This window comes from Arctopsyche grandis, chromosome 1, assembly GCF_051622035.1.
Source record: "Arctopsyche grandis isolate Sample6627 chromosome 1, ASM5162203v2, whole genome shotgun sequence".
NCBI classification, from domain to species: Eukaryota; Metazoa; Arthropoda; class Insecta; order Trichoptera; family Hydropsychidae; genus Arctopsyche; species Arctopsyche grandis.
In genome coordinates, this window is record NC_135355.1 from 25,794,365 (window position 1) to 25,811,051 (window position 16,687).

The following is a 16,687-nucleotide window of genomic DNA, read 5'->3' on the forward strand; positions in this document are numbered from 1 at the left end:
AGTGAGTTCTTACCGCCATAGACTCTTCTCTGTGGTCAGCTTTGACAGATAGTCATCCTAGGTATCACTTGGATCACTTATGAGTTATTACATGCCATTTAACAGGGTTACTTTGTAAGTGAAAGTAGTTAGTTATGATAATAATAGATTAGCAATTGTTATACTACTTTTTTACAGATCTTTATCGTGAGACGCCTCTTTGGAGACAACGGATTTATATATGTGAGTGCGGTTTGCAATTTAATATTTTAATAATAAATTTAGTAAAGAATATAAAATTACACGAATTACTTTAATATAAATTAAATATGAAAAAGAACTATTAGACAGTTGGGAAACACCGTTTCTGTTTGCTATTATTCTATTAAGTAAAGTTCGTTAAAAATTTTTGTCTGAAAGCAATTATGTGGAAGATTTATTGCTTCTGTGGGACCGAATTTTGACTGGCGAGCAGGGACCCTTATTTTTTTTGTATTCAGGTAGGGAGATGTATCTCGTTCGTATACGCTTTTGTAACTGACACAAAATTAACACAAAATTTTTCGCAATCACTGATATTAAAAACGCTGTTAACGGCCGATCGTCTGTTTATTTTTACACTTAAATTATACTAGGATGCAATTAGTAAAATAAGTGATTAGATGGTTAAATTTTTAGATTAAATTTCGTGCAATAGCCGGGTTTAAGCGAGTAATAGCGGGAAGAACGCAGAAGCACGTCTTCCCCGCATGACACGAAAGACCGACATATATATATATATATATATATATATATATATATATATATATATATATATATATATATATATATATATATATATATATATATATATATATATATATATATATATATATATATATATATATATATATATATATATATATATATATATATATATATATATATATATATATATATATATATATATATATATATATATATATATATATATATATATATATATATATATATATATATATATACATATACGTATATTCTTGAAGCATAAGGGACGATGTCTCGGTATACGTAAGTTGATTATTTAGCGATGTACATCATTGAAACGAAGCCGTCGACGTACCACGGGTGTAACCAGTCAGAAATTGCATAATTTGCGGTGGCATATTTCCGCTTGCATTTTGCTAGGTGAGTCAATTTAACACTGGAAGTGAGTTAGCTCTCCAATTTGTACATACTTAGGTACCAAACAACTTTAACATCTATGTACCTCGGTATATGCTTAATACGTTTCGAAACAAGCACTAAAGGTCTATCCGAGGGCGAAAATAGGCGAACCAACACGATCCAGAGAGGAGACAGACAGTTCCAGGACCAAAAACCTGAAAAACCATGTTGTTTGTGGATTCAAATCGCAATTTCGACGTCTGTCCTCTGTCCTACCCACCTTCGCATTGTAAAATTTGTTTATCGCCTAACTATAAATACTACACGAAATTTGTTTTATCGTGTGCACGTTTCGACATAATGCCTATATTTGCCCGTCATACATGCATGTTTGTCTATGTATTATAGATACAAACATACAAAAATGTTTATCTGGTAAGATTGCCGTTTTCGGACAGATGTTACAATTTCGTATCGCAAAAATATATCATGTATAAAATACACATAATATGTATGTATGTACATACGTACACAAACATACCTGACAAAGCGAAGGATATCGCGAGGTTATGGCGAAATGCAAAAAACGCTTTTGACACTGTTGTCTAAAGTGGAACAGACCGAAGTTGTATTATGATAATAATATGATTTTATTTGATATCAGCGTTTAATATTCTCTACTTTTGCTTCTTTGATTTACTGTCGTCGAACAATTATTGTTGAACTTGACACATCAAGACTGGAACACTTCGGCATCCTATGTATGTATGTAAGTCCCATCAATTATGTGAACAACTTTATCTTGAGAGTTTCAAGAATTGTTATAATAATATTCATATGAGATAGTGTGAAAAAAGTAACTGTTGAACTATGTAACCTGTGAAGCTACATAAGTAGGGAGGCGGCGAGCAGGCGCATAGCAGCATAGGCAGCTGTAATCACGTCGATCTAACAGTCGATCCTGATGATTAAACTCATCAGAAAATGAATAAACTCAATTAGAGCTAGCCTCCGTATGACAGTAAAATATCAAAGTGGTTCAAAATCGGCACACAAATATTGTGCCACTTGCACACCAGTAAGTGAAATTAATAAGTCACACCAGTCAGTGAAGCTGGTAAAAGGGGTTCAAATATCTCGATTTATACTATTAGTCGATTAGAATTCATTTCCAAGCTCCACTGTATTGAAGGAGTGTTCAGTCAGAAGTCGAGATTTCAAAAGTACCTACCAACATACTTGAATAAACCAACCACTAAAATGCAGAAAAATTACAAACGCCGGAAGTAAATATTTCGCTACCCCACAATAAAATGTTTGAGCTAGTGGCATGTAACGTAGCTTACTACATGCTCTTCAAATAAAAAAATGCAATAGTGTAAATGCTGAAAATAAAATAAAATAAAAAAAATATATATATATATATATATATATATATATATATATATATATATATATATATATATATATATATGTATATAGATATATACACCTGTGCAATTAAGCTACTAAACTTCAAACATTCTCGAGATACATCAATCAGATATTAGTATAGGAACTATTGTAATTGGCGTTTCAATCAGGGCTGTGAAATCGGAGTCGCAAAAAATCAACCGACTCCTTTTTATTATTTTCTGAAATCAATAGTATTACGGTATGTGTCAACTAGAATCTCCAATTTTATTAGACGAGAGTCTCCACATAAATCCACTAATAACTTGAAATTCAATGTTTTCATCATGAATTAAAACTAGAAATAAAATCTTTGAATTGGACGTACATATTATGACGTGTTGTGGTCAAAACTGATTGTTTCCTCTGTCTTATACTTTCTTTTTATGAAATTCATACATATAAACTATGAATGTACTTGCTCTCTATTTATACCTATGTATGTATTTCATTACCAATAATTCAATAAATTGGGTTACATGTAAATTTTAGTTCATTTTTTTATATTTTAAAAGTCACTATTATATTTACGAATAACAATTTTATGCATTGGCCAGACAATTGAAGTTGAACAAGTTGAAGTCGGAGTCGGTAAATTTCGAAGCGACTCTACAGCTCTGGTTTCAATACCGATAATACGCACCACTTACAGGTTTAACATAAAGATAGACCGCATACTACCAACAAAAAGGCCGTTCACCGAGCAATTTATCAATTAAATCACCCAGAAAATCGCTCGACTGATTGAGCAATATGCTGGACAATTATATGCCTTTTTAACGGCGGGCAACATAATACAGATTTCGTTCACAATATTGATTGATCCGGACACAAACCTAGTTCGTAGCTAGACAAAATATTTTCTAAGCAATAACAATTAACAATTTTCCGATTTCCATTTCCATGGCGCAGTTTTATTTTTGCAAAATCTCATTTGACGAAGATTTTCAAAAACGCAATGGAACAAATTACCGCTCAATTTACTTATCGACAGCAAACTAGGAATTTTTCGCTCAATTCGCATAAATTGATTGCGAACACACATCAAAGTATCGCCACAAAGTATAAGTTTAATTACGTTACATGTATGTAATAAATAATTTATCAACGAAAGGCGTTATTGATAAGACCAGCGACGGGATGAAACAGTTGCGAATTAATATCGTCATGTGTCATAAACTGCAACGCGTGCACATGCATTTCAAAACTCAATAATACACACATCAATACATATCTTCGGAAGCTATCTATCGAGGTCGAGAAGCCGCGCAAATGTAAACAATGCGACGATCAATCCGGCACACGGTTGATTTCAATTTTATAAAATCCCAATTGAACATAATAATAAAATTGATATGTGCTTATGTAATCAGGTGTTTGGACGACTTGAATCAACACTTACAATAGACAATTTCGAGACGATAATATAATATACAAATATACCAAATACTAAAACATTATTACGCGACAGGACACAACCCACGTAGAAATGCATTTCCCTGAAGAGAATATTGGAAATTGAACAATTGAAAACTGAAAAGCGTCAAATACTTTCACTGGTTAAATATGTATCGGGACATACATAGAAGGTTCAATGACACAATCTCGCGCATCGGAACTTTCACGATGCATCATCATCACCCGAATGGCACCGCTTCAATTTTCAGGTTCAATATATTCACCTTTCACTTCATATCCTATCAATGATGAAGGACGGATAATTGATCATATAGTTAACGACCATTAATCAAACTTTTGAAGCAATTTCGTCAGTACAAAAGTATCGTATGATCGACAATTGACTAGTGATTCGAATCCAATTTACTAAGGGCAAAACACACACTGAGTGGTACGTTTTTCTTTTTAGATACATACTTTTAAACATGCGAAAAAAACGCAGCCCATATACATGGTACACAGTCCCAAAAATCGCCCCCTGGAGTGTTTTCGGTAATATTTTATCCTTGCTTGTTTGACAGTGATCGATAACGGTGAATCCAATATTTTAAGAAATGTAGGAGAAACTTGTCGGTTTCTGCACGTGCAACTACACCCAAATTTTGGAAGACAAGGCACGTGACTTCCCATACCGGTCCGTGTTGACGGCTCCAGAAACGAACCTGCCAATCTATCACCGCATCGAACTAATCATAAAACTTAAGACTTTTTTACGCGATTAGACGACATAAAGTCATCTCGGAGTCATTACAAAAAGGCGTTATCATCATTACATTACATACACCTGTAAACACCCAGAACTAAATGCGTCGAAATTACGCAGTATGTATGTGCAGGACTGTGGAGTCGGAGTCGGAGTCGTCGAAAATCGATCGACTCTGGCTCAGCTTTCGCGTTTAAGTCGTATTTACTTATTATTATTATGGATATTAATATAGAATAACGAGTGACTCACCGATACCCAAGGTATGCACATCTGAGATCTTTCTATCATTGTCTATTTCTCATGTCAAATTGAGAAGGATTATTCGCTCAGATCTTTTATTCCAAATTCGTATATTTTATAAGCATCATATCATCATTTACAGTCATTCACCATCCACCGCTGGATGGAAGCCTCTCTATCACGCTTCCATTCGTCTCTGTTTTGCGCAACTCTCATCTCTCTCACATCACACATTTTTCTAATTTCATCCACCCTTTTACATTATGTCGGGTACAATTTCAGCACTTTCTTTTAAAAAAGTGACCCGCCCATTGTAATTGCGATCTATTCATTCTCTCCACTATATTAACTACCCTTGTCATACTCCTCACCCACGTATTCGTTTCCGTTTTCCGTCTCTTCTCGTTATTCCGAGCATACAGCATTCCGTACTTCTTCGAGTTCATTGGACTTTATACAGCATTCTAGGGTTGAATGCCCAAGTTTCGTGTACATTCATACGTCATCACTGGCAAAAAAACATCGATCGAAGATCGTTTTCTTCAGGCAGAGTAGCATTTTTTTATTATTTAAAAACGACGTTCATTCACCTAAATGGACTCCATCCTAGTTTCATTTGTCTATTTATTTTCTCCTCATTTCTACCGGACATGTCGATAACGTTATAACGATTTCTATCAACTCACTATATTAATATACCCCACTCTAAATTAGTACTCCAGAGATATTCGCAAACTAATCCTAATGGGAAAAAAATTCAATTTGTGTTCAATTTCAACGACTCCACAGCCCTCGCAATATTACACGTCTGGAAATATTCCGAGCAGTCTCCATTAAAACTTTTTTTTGCATGATGGGTACACACTACGGAGCAACAAGTGTACGAGCGCGCAAGCAAAAACGCAACGATATATTGGCAATAATTTTTCTTTTCGTATGGCGTAGAACGTTTTTGTGTCACGGCCTCAACTCATGTCATATAACATTCGACATTGGTTCGTCAAAGTTTTACCACCAAGTCGTGGAACGCGAGAGGATCAGACTCCTGACCAAGGATCAGCAGAGGAAAAGGGTCAAGGTCACGCCTGATTCGAATAGGTCGGTGATAACCTAGACCCGCTTACCGGCGGGTAAAAGTCGATCGGTAGATGTAAAGTTAGACGTATACCCAAACCATGTATAATAACTACTATGTACTACTACTACTACTACTACATGCCGAAAGCGCATGCGTTTTAAACGCCCAAATGTGACACGATAATATAGTAAATATGTATATACGAGTAAGCAAGCTGAAACATCTGATGGTGTTGCATTGTAGTAGATGGTGCAGTGGCGTAATAGTAAATACGCCGAGTGGTACTCGTCGTGATACCCCAGAGTGAAAGGCGACACATTTAGACGATTGTTCTTCGTCGTTGCAAGTTTATTTTGTGGAAATGAAGACGAGCTCGTGGAAAGATTTCGTAGAATATTCAAGGAGTTGAAGAAATTTATGTCGCTTGGTTAAAAATAAATATACATATATTGTTGTAGGATTTGGTTTATATCGTGTAGGGTTCATAGTACAGAGCGTGTATGGGTCGAATGTTTATGGGCTACCTAGCAAATTTAACCATAGATGAGCCACTTGCCCTGGGCCATGCCCGTCTTCAAGATGTACAATAAAACACTGTGTGATCTAATCCAAGTGCATCATTTGAAACTCCTTGCATCCCGATCCTACATATATATTTAAGAGTAAAATTTTCATCTTATGACCCGTCACAAAAGAATAAAATAACCTAACGAAATCACTTAACCCTTTGGATGCTGACCAACGCCGATCGGCGTTTTGCCAATAAGTCCATAGGCCTGAAAAACGCCGATAGGCATTTTATTTTGAGCATGTACAAAGTAAACAAGAATACTACCCGCTAAATGCATTGAACATGGGTCGTGTAATCCGTGTCATTCATTTGTCAATGTTTATAAAGACTGGTTTACATCGGAATTTCTGAATTTATAACCATAGCAGAATTTCCCGATGGAAATCCCTAGCTGCTGAGTATTTTAAACTGTGACTTGGCATTTAGATTGTGAGCATTACATTTTAACAACAATGAAGATGGAACTAGTTTTGAAAAAATACATTCATTAATAGACTTCTTTTATATTGTTGTAAGATATATTAGAGAGTCTAAACACACCTTTACAAAACTCGAAATCCTCGGCGGTAGTTATCTAGGGTAGTGATCTATGGTTTGTTTGGATTAGCTACAATTTTTGTACTGGCATTCTATTGGATTTCAAAATAATTCTAGTTGGAAATGTTGGCGAAATTTTCGGACGTGAACACTCAAATGGTTAAAAATGTCATTGTCAAAGAAGAGAAATTCAAGAAAAATGAGTATCTGTAATAGTTTTCTTCACGGATTACATACATATATTTATACATACATACATTTAGCCAGCAGTATGTCTTAATGGTAGCGTGTATGTTTAGCACCAAGTGATCAATGGGTTCGATTCGCCATACTGCCGGTTAGATTTGGGGGTATTTGTGACTCCAAATCGATCGTTTCTTATCAGGGTTTGCAAATTTTATCTGATCATTGTTGAAACGGTTCCTCAAAATTGGCAAAAAATCATCTTTCCTGTTGTCACAAATCATCTGTATTTATTGTGTGTATAATTTGTTAAAATTATGTACAAAATCTAAATGCATAGATGTCTCAATGGATTAATTCTGTAATTAATTTATTAATTAAATGTTATTTCGTGTTCTTCAGCTTCTGGAAATACAGTGATTTATATAATAAAATGCTGCATTGTTTGTAATTAATTGTCCAGGAAGGCGCATTGGGGCTTCCCGTCAAGCCTTCCTGGTATATATCTATATAAAAATAAAATAAATATATGTACATATGTCAGATGCAGAGTTCACACATGTAAAGGAAGTAATGGAATCAAATTTGTAACACGGATTTAAGAAATCACTAAAAATTGATCCACTAACTCTTTAAACTGGAAGATCTCAATTGAATTAGAGTACATATAAAGAACGGTAGTCCAAGAAAACACTCTCTGCAGTGCCGTAAATTGAAATTGGTCGACCCAAAAGGACTCGAAACGAACAAATAATCTTAATCTATGCAGGACTTCAGTTGAGTCAAGTAGCAAGATTGAGCAACTTGATTCAAAATGTTCTATATCCCAGGTCAATTTCACATAAGTGTAAAAAAGATTCGTAAGTAATTATAGCGCAAGTTTTGTTTAATAAATTTCATTCAAACTTGACTATAGAGTTGAAGAGTCTAATATATTGATATGTATTATCAAATGCAAAAAAATGACAAAATCGCCATCTTAAAAGGATGCAAAGTCAAATTATAAACATCAGCAACACAACGTAAAATAATACATATTTCTGTAATTCTATTTATGAAACATTGTTAAGAAAATATTCCAGACAAAGAAATTTTTTTCGATTAAAAAAACGATTACACAAATGAGAAATATCATTAACTCAATATTCACGATATGAACGTACATTTATAACAGAAAAACTAGGTAACTTTTTTTATATAAAAAAAAAGATTATTCTATAATAAATATGTACACTTGTTGTCAATCTAGGTTTATCGCAATTTATATACATACATACTGTTATTTATCGAAATTCTAAATGACGTTTTTAGGATTAAAGCTTTCGCATCCCAATATATAAATTCACAATATATAATGGTTAACATCAAAATTAAATAATATAATATTTAAAATCGATTGCAAGATACATATTTACAAACCATGAATAATAATTGAGTATTTGTAGCAGCTGAATCACAAACCCAAATAAAACAATGAACTATATTGAAATTATAATAAACGGAAAAACAAGATAGTTTAGATGAGAAAATTAATGAGCTTAGAAAAATTCATTAAATATTAATTCCCTACCTTTGAACAAATATCACTTAATTTTAAACTATGTCAAATGTAATAAACAAAGATAAATGAAATCGGGACAAATGTACACTAAAAGACTGAATATACCAACGGCCTCAACTACGTACATATATTAGGTTGTAGGTAGACCCAATAAAAATCAATAGATAATTTATTTGGCTGTCCACAATGTATAGATAATTTATATTTAAAGTAAAATTTAAGGCTTTGAAGAAAAGTCACTTTTAGCCACACATGCTAAAGGTGGAAATAACAAATGGAATGGATAAGAATTGAACAGACATATGTTTATGAAAATTCTTGTTGTCCCATTCCTGCACTATATTTACCTGACCAGAAATTTCTATATTAGAAATAAAAAATATCGAGTAAAAGAAAAACAATAGTAGGAATAAAATATGACAAAAAAATATTTTAACATTATAAACTGTATCTCCTTTCAGAATAGTGGAATTGTAATAATGTACAAAGACTTGTTTATCTTCAATCGGTTGAATTTTTAAGATATCGATATTGCGATTATTTAATATTTTTATACAAACATTCTAACAAGAGTGTCGCTATTTCTTTTTTAAGCGACATATTGTTGAAACGTGATTGACCTCAAATACGCATGTGTACAGCTATATTTACGTGTTCAGCATCACTAAAGCAAGTATTTCGATTTAGGCATCGAAAAATCTGAAGAATATTAAGAAGATTGTCTTGAAAAAAATATGCCTTCTCTAGTGTACATATTAAACATATATATAATTCAATTTAGATGGGAACACTATTCTTAGTTTAAAACATAATTTAGAAACCTCTACTGAGATTCAACAGTTGATCAGTTGAACCCAACAGTGTATCCGTTATATGCATAATTTCCGGGAAAAAATATGGTTTTAATTTCTTAAACCTACAATTAAAAATTCGTTTTAATTTGTTACAAAAAACAAAACATAGAATAATAATGAACTGGTTACTGAGCGATGTCAAATTCATTAAACTCATGTTGTTGTCAAACCATCGAGACCTCGTCAGGCAGGACACCTTGTGCAGATAGGCAACACCTTATCGGCGAAACATCTTACATTTACAAAACCAAAAGGAAAACAAAGTGCAGTAAAACCACATCGCAAACGACTGGACGAAGTCGAGTAAGACATACATACATGAAGAGTATACTGATAAATATATTTACCAGGATAAACAGTGGATATCTACATAGGAGGCATGGAATACTTGGATATATATCAATGCACTCCAGGTCGCGGTCATTATAATAAACAGAGCTGTAGAGCAATAATACCTAGCAATGAAAGTAAAAAAAATACTTCGAAATGTCAGTAAAAGTGGACAAATGGGATAGAAAACAGGTTTCAGACAATATGCAAACATATGGGCAAATCACAAATTGAATAAAAATTTAAGCATACTGATGAGAACGGGGCAATGCATTTTCCATAATGATAAATCATCTTATCGGACGATATTGTAAAAAAAAAGAACAAATTGGTTGTAGAACCAAATGTAAAATTCTATTCCGATTCCTATACTGGGAGACACCTAATTTTGAAAGTTTACAGTTTCTTGGCACTTATAATAAATGTAAATTTATTATATATGAAAGAATCCGTAGTCACATTTAATATAACATTCAAAGACTATTCCATTAAAATTTCATTCTTTACCTTATTTTTTCTTCTTCACAACCAGCTATACACACATCATTTGACTAAAGTATTAATAACGATTGATTATTTCTGCTAAGAATCAACAGTTATTGTATATGGTGTGCAAAAAATATATTTCAGTATTATTATTAATTAATTAGCACGATTGTGTTATAAGCATCTAAGAAAGAAAATGTGAGCTTATATATCTTAAAACGTTGATGAAATATAGTTTTATTAATTCTGGAGTTCCCGTTAGATGTACTATCTGCTAGGCACATTGTATTCCTCTTTTATTGATAAATTTAGCTGTATATTATTAAAATAAAAATTTCATTCCTTGTCATTTCATTCAGCATGTAACCATGTTGAATGAAAGTTACTGCTAAAAGCAACAAATATATTGATTTCAATTCTCAATTTATATAATACACTAATATTGTTATATTTTTTGGATGTACACTGTAACTACATAATTTATGGGACAGTATGTAGTAATCGGCATTTTAGATAATTATACACAAAACTATTTTTTATAAAAGCAATACACCAAATATGTTTGACAGTTTAAACCAGCTCCTGAGCCGCATGCGGCACTTTGCATGATTAAGTGTAGTTCTCAGAATCACTTGTACTTTACGTAATATTGGCAATATAAAACGATAAAACGTAATTTTGGTTCGGCTTTAATATACAAATACATATTGTTTTCATGGATGCGAGTTTTATATATATGTATACAAAATTTGTCATAAATTCCGTTACCATTATGTATTTTATTGGTTTTTTTTTCTAGAATTTAATCGATAGGTGTATTGTATATATTTCATTTTAAATGTTCCAAACGTCTAAAAAATTTTAAACGGATAAACTACACGGCAATTCTTGTATTCATTTCTAAATTTCAATAATCTGCCCGACTGCCTGAATATTCTCTATGAGAATCCGTATTTTTCACAAAATAATAGATTATACCTTTCTATCAATTAAATTTAATACAGCTTCTTTAAAGTTATCTTCGTCCTTACAAATAATCAGACGAGTATTTCTCCAACTGTGGTGATTGCTGTTGATCATAGATTCAATTTTAGAAGTAACCAGTTAAAGACGATATCTAGGAATCTTTGAATATTATTATTTTAGAATACTCTTGATAAATTCCTCGGAGGGAAAAGAAAAGCTGGAATTTTACACAGTTCGTAAATATGAAAAAATAATAATGATATTACTATCATTTAACGGATTTCAACATTTTTAATTATTTAAATCATTTATTTTATAAAAACCAGGTTCACTTTTAACCAAGCTGTAAACCATAAATTTTTTTTTTAAATTTATTTATCGATATTTCGGATGAACATATGTCGGCATCATATCTATGAATGAAAGTTTAAATAATATGAAATTTAAGGGATTTGAAAACACACCGTGTTGACGGCCTTTGAATGAAATTTGATCAATAACACAGTGTACGTATTACGGGTCCGTAATGAATTAAATCATAATTTAGAACTAATTACATGTTAACAAAACAATATGTTCCAAACTTTTCCCAATTTGGCTCACTGTTCGACGAAGGTTCTCTGACGACCGATTCTAAATAATAAAAAAAAAAAACTACATACATACAGATATATGTATGAACCTCGCGACAATTTCCAAATGGTGAAAATTGCGTCAAAATATATTTCATCACATGAGACGATAAGATGATAACACACAACATGGGAAATGATAAAAGATGGACAATTACGAGTGCATATCTTCGCGCGAACAAATCGTGTGACAAATCGGCTGGTGAGAGGCTGGAGAAGGTCAGTGACAGCTGACAGCGACAGCTCTGACGGGGGAGGGGAGGGCAGGGGGAGGGGAGGGGGAGCCACCCAACAGGTGGCGCGCGGGCGAAGAACGTACCACGCGCGCCCCCCAGTTTCGATCCGGATTCGGCGAGTGTCGGCGTCCCTCTCGCACCCGCACGAAAGCGCACGAGTGCGAGCGAGACGCCACCAAAATACTATGGCCCGACCGACGGTGAAACGGCCATCGCCATTACGGACGATCACAGCGAGCTTCGCGCGGAGGGCGGGGGTGGGGGCGGGGGCGGGGGAGGGAGAGGGGGAGGCGAGGGGCGAGGGGCGAGGGACCCTTCCAGCCAAACGACTCGACGACTCGACGACTCGACACTCGTCACATTCGACCGTTGCACATTCCTGTGCGCGGGGTGCGGGGTGCGGGGTGCGTGGTGCGGGGTGCGGGGTTGCGCGGGGGGCCAAGTCTCGAGCCGTGCTTGTGGTGTGGTGGTGTGGTGGTGTGGTGTGTCGGTGTGCGAGTGGCAAGTGTGTCGGTGTTGTTATGCTCACCGTCGCTTGTTCATGAGCCGTAGCCGTAGCCGTAGGGGGGCGGCGGGAGCGGGCTGGCGGCGCAGCGACGTCCCATGTCTCGGGGCGGCGGGCGGCGAGGGGCGGCGGGCGCGGGCGAGGGGGGCGGCCGAGGGGGGCGGGCGGGGGGGGGGCGCGGCCGGCCGAGGCGCCGCACAAGATGGACTCGTCCGCAACTCCGCGACTCCGACACCACTCACCACTCACCACTGTCGCCAGTCGACACTGACTGCTCCTAAGCTGACCCGAACTACGACCATTGCCGTTCGACCATTTTCCGAATTTCCTTTGGTTCGGTGATTACTAGTCAAATGTGAACCGGTCACAGGACAACCGGTCGCTCTAGATCGGTCACACGTGATCACCCGTCACACCCTAAAATCGGTCACGAGAAAACTAGTTGACTGATTTTAGGGTGTGACCAGTTTTAGTGTGACGGGTGATCACGTGTGACCGATCTAGAGCGACCGGTTGTCCTGTGACTGGTTTACATATGACTAGTAGTCCGTTTACATTTCCTTTACACCGAGTTGATACGATACGAGTGTACGGGCCGAATGCATCAATTTGGTACTTTGCAATTACTCGTACGTGAATCGGACGTTGCCAAGTTACAAACAACGAGTGACTAAACTGGCAAACTCTCTTGTCGAGTCAACTCGTTATAACACACTTCTCCCAATTGCATCGAACGAGTTGACAATAAGCGATGAACAGATTAACGCTGTGGATAATCAAAACACATTTCACATATTATTTTACTTAATAATTACGTACGAGTGGTCACACGGAATATTTTTATGAGGACGGTCCGCAGGTTCTGCCTAAGGTGACCAGTTGATATATATGTATATAACACGAAAATTCACTATATTTTAACCCCTCTCCATTCCCTAAAATAATGGTAAAAAAAATACCATTTATGTCTAAATAAGATTTCAAATAATCATCAATTCTTTTTTTAACAATAAAACAATTTTTATGTCTTTGTATTTGTACGTTTATCTAAAAAAAATGGCAAAGTTTTAAACCGATCGGAAAAATGTAGGAATATTGCCTGAATGATTAGTTAAGTAAAACATAGAATAACTTTGTAAAAAAAGAATGAGAAATTTTATGAATGTTTTCTTCGAATATTTATTTTTTTCATATACAAATTTAAATTATATGGATCAATTGCAGTGATCAAAAACTGTTAAATACGAATCGATTTCGATATAAGTTAGAAAAAAAAGGGTAGTTAAGACAAAAATCTATAGTATGACCAAACGCGTAGATACATACGTTCGTGTAATATATATTTTAGAGTCATAATTATATGAAATAGGTAAAAGCAGTGATTTAAAAAAAAATGAAATCAACTTTTTGTCAAGCTTTTTAATAACGAAAAAGATTTTCAAATATCATTTAAATTAAATCTAAAGCATTTTTTTCTATGCAAATTATTTTATGCCAGGAATGTATAAAATAATTCAATATTTCATCTTTATTTTAAAATAACTGAACACTATTCCAGTGCGTTACATTATAAAACAAAAAGCATAAACGAAAATCCTAATTTCTAAAAAACCATTCAATTCAATTATATCCTCATTTCGTAATTTTTCCACAGCATTGCATTTTGCAAATGGATACTTTCATATATGATTTTGGCGCCTCTATGACATGGTCGAGTTTCGGTCACCATCCTGCGAGTTGGGACCAGCTCAGCCATATTGGTCCGTTGCTACTTTACTTCCTTCCCGCCCATCACATTGAACAATCGTGCCTTAACAATTCCGTCGTTTCACTCCATACGCCCCATATAATATAATGAAATTGGGCATGCTTGGGTATAATTCCCTTGAACTTCGGAGAAACTTCTCGTTAATTCGTTTCGTTCTCCAGCTATTGCGTGGTAATACGTCATGCCCGTTGTTGCTGGAACAGTTGGGACTTTATGTCCCTAATAATTATATTCGTGGTAGACATCATCATTTGATGGTTGTACCTGCTGCTCGCACAGTTCTTTTTCGAATGGCTCCTATTCCAAGAGCTATTCGACTTCTCAATGAAATCGTTGCTGCTGTCCCTGAATGTGATATTTTCCACCTTGGAGAGCGTAGATTATCGGATATTATCTTAACATATTTATCTGGTAACCTGCGCTCATCATTACTTTCTTAATTTGAATGTGATGAATGAGTGGAATCTTAATCTACTCTCTTCCATTTGGGCCTCGCTGTGATTTTATTTTTTATTCATATTTTGTTTTATTTTATTTTACTTTTTCTTTCTCCTTTGTACATTTTTATAAACTATTTTAATTTTTTTCAGTGTAAACAAAGAATGGGATTTATAGATTTTATTTTTGATTTTTACACTTTTGTTATTTTTTTTTCTCTCTGAATGATGTATTATTTTCCTTTTGTTACTTTTTTTTTATTATTTTATTTTACCATGTTTTCTGCTTTTGCTTTTGTAGGAATCTCGTCATAGTCATCGTCATCGAAACATTCGAGAATATTCCGCAACAACAAACCACATTCCTTGCGGAACTCACATTCATCAAAGCAGTTACTGCGACGCAGAATACATTCCCGAAAACCAGACGTCGCACACCTGCAACCATTATATTAAACTCAAGCGGAACGCCTCTACCAGTCGAGTGGAACCAAAACGGTCGAAACACGCCGCCACCATTAAACTACATCGAGCGGAACGGCGCCAAGCATTCCAGAAAATTCTACGCCTCGACAAAAGCAAATTCCTCTCTTACGCATCAACAACCACATGCGCTTACGCATCAACAACCACTTCCATCAATCATTCCAGAAAATTCTACGCCTCGACAAAAGTGCATTCCTCGCTTACGCATCAACAAACCACCACCATCGATCAGGTGATTCCAGAAACACTATAAAAGGAGGTACAACCCAAACAACGCCAGTCGACCCACAGCAGCAAGCGTCGACACACAGCAGCAGACCAGTCAACATACAGCTCCTGACCAGCCACCACTACACTACGCGGACTTGGAAGATCAACCAGCCGGACGAGCCAGCAACACACTGCCGTATCCAGAGACCTTCCGAACATAGCCGAACAACGAGCCAGCAACACACTGCCGCATCCAGAGACCTTCTGAACATAGCTGAATGCCGAGCCAGCGACACTCTACCATATCCAGAGACCGCTGAACGACATACTTTTGCCCACAAATACCATACCTTTGTACAACCATAGGCAAACAATAAAACTTTATAAAACTAGCACAACAGTGTTTCGTTAGGCCGGGATACGGTCAACACACATGTACCCCGCCTACACTTTTTTCCTTTATTTACAGTTTACTTGTTTTTATATCTTTTTCAAATGTAGGCCATTGTGGCGCATTAGGTTCTTCCTGTAATGCCACAATGGTCAAAAACTATTAAATAAATATATATAACCAATAAGCTACATATATCTAAATATATAATTATATTTTATATTACAGTCAGTTTTATAAATAATCAAAGTTCACAAAAGTATAAAATTTAAGAATTCAATGAAACCGATGCGAAAGATAAATTCAAATGAAATATGTATAAATATATATGGACTATGTATAAATGTCTCAAATATAACTTTTATTTGCACTCAAACCACCGGTTATTGGCTTTATTTATAATAAAACGTCATATTTAATTGATATCAATTTTTTGTAAGACAAGTTTGCGAAAATTTATATTATATTTAGATTA

At 35.2% G+C, this 16,687-nt stretch overlaps 2 protein-coding genes across 2 annotated transcripts in view; one reads left to right on the forward strand and one right to left on the reverse strand.

The window, feature by feature from the left end:
- LOC143918683 (uncharacterized) overlaps positions 1 to 12,914 on the reverse strand; it is a 56,259-nt gene extending 43,345 nt beyond the window's left edge. Inside the window, exon 1 of the mRNA XM_077440660.1 lies at positions 12,338 to 12,914. Coding sequence (XP_077296786.1) covers positions 12,338 to 12,345 — 8 coding nt within the window. The 5' untranslated portion in view covers positions 12,346 to 12,914. The remainder of the gene's footprint in view (positions 1 to 12,337) is intronic.
- On the forward strand, positions 4,860 to 16,215 carry LOC143918702 (uncharacterized). The gene is made up of 2 exons (XM_077440701.1): positions 4,860 to 5,001; positions 15,427 to 16,215. Exon 2 carries the CDS (start codon positions 15,735 to 15,737, stop codon positions 16,185 to 16,187), a length of 453 nt encoding a protein of 150 aa, XP_077296827.1. The 5' UTR covers positions 4,860 to 5,001; positions 15,427 to 15,734; the 3' UTR covers positions 16,188 to 16,215.
- The last annotated feature ends 472 nt before the right edge of the window (positions 16,216 to 16,687 follow it).

What these genes read in the sequence shown, in the direction of transcription:
- LOC143918702 (XM_077440701.1), top strand. Translation starts at nt 15,735, where the DNA reads ATGCGCTTACGCATCAACAACCACTTCCATCAATCATTCCAGAAAATT.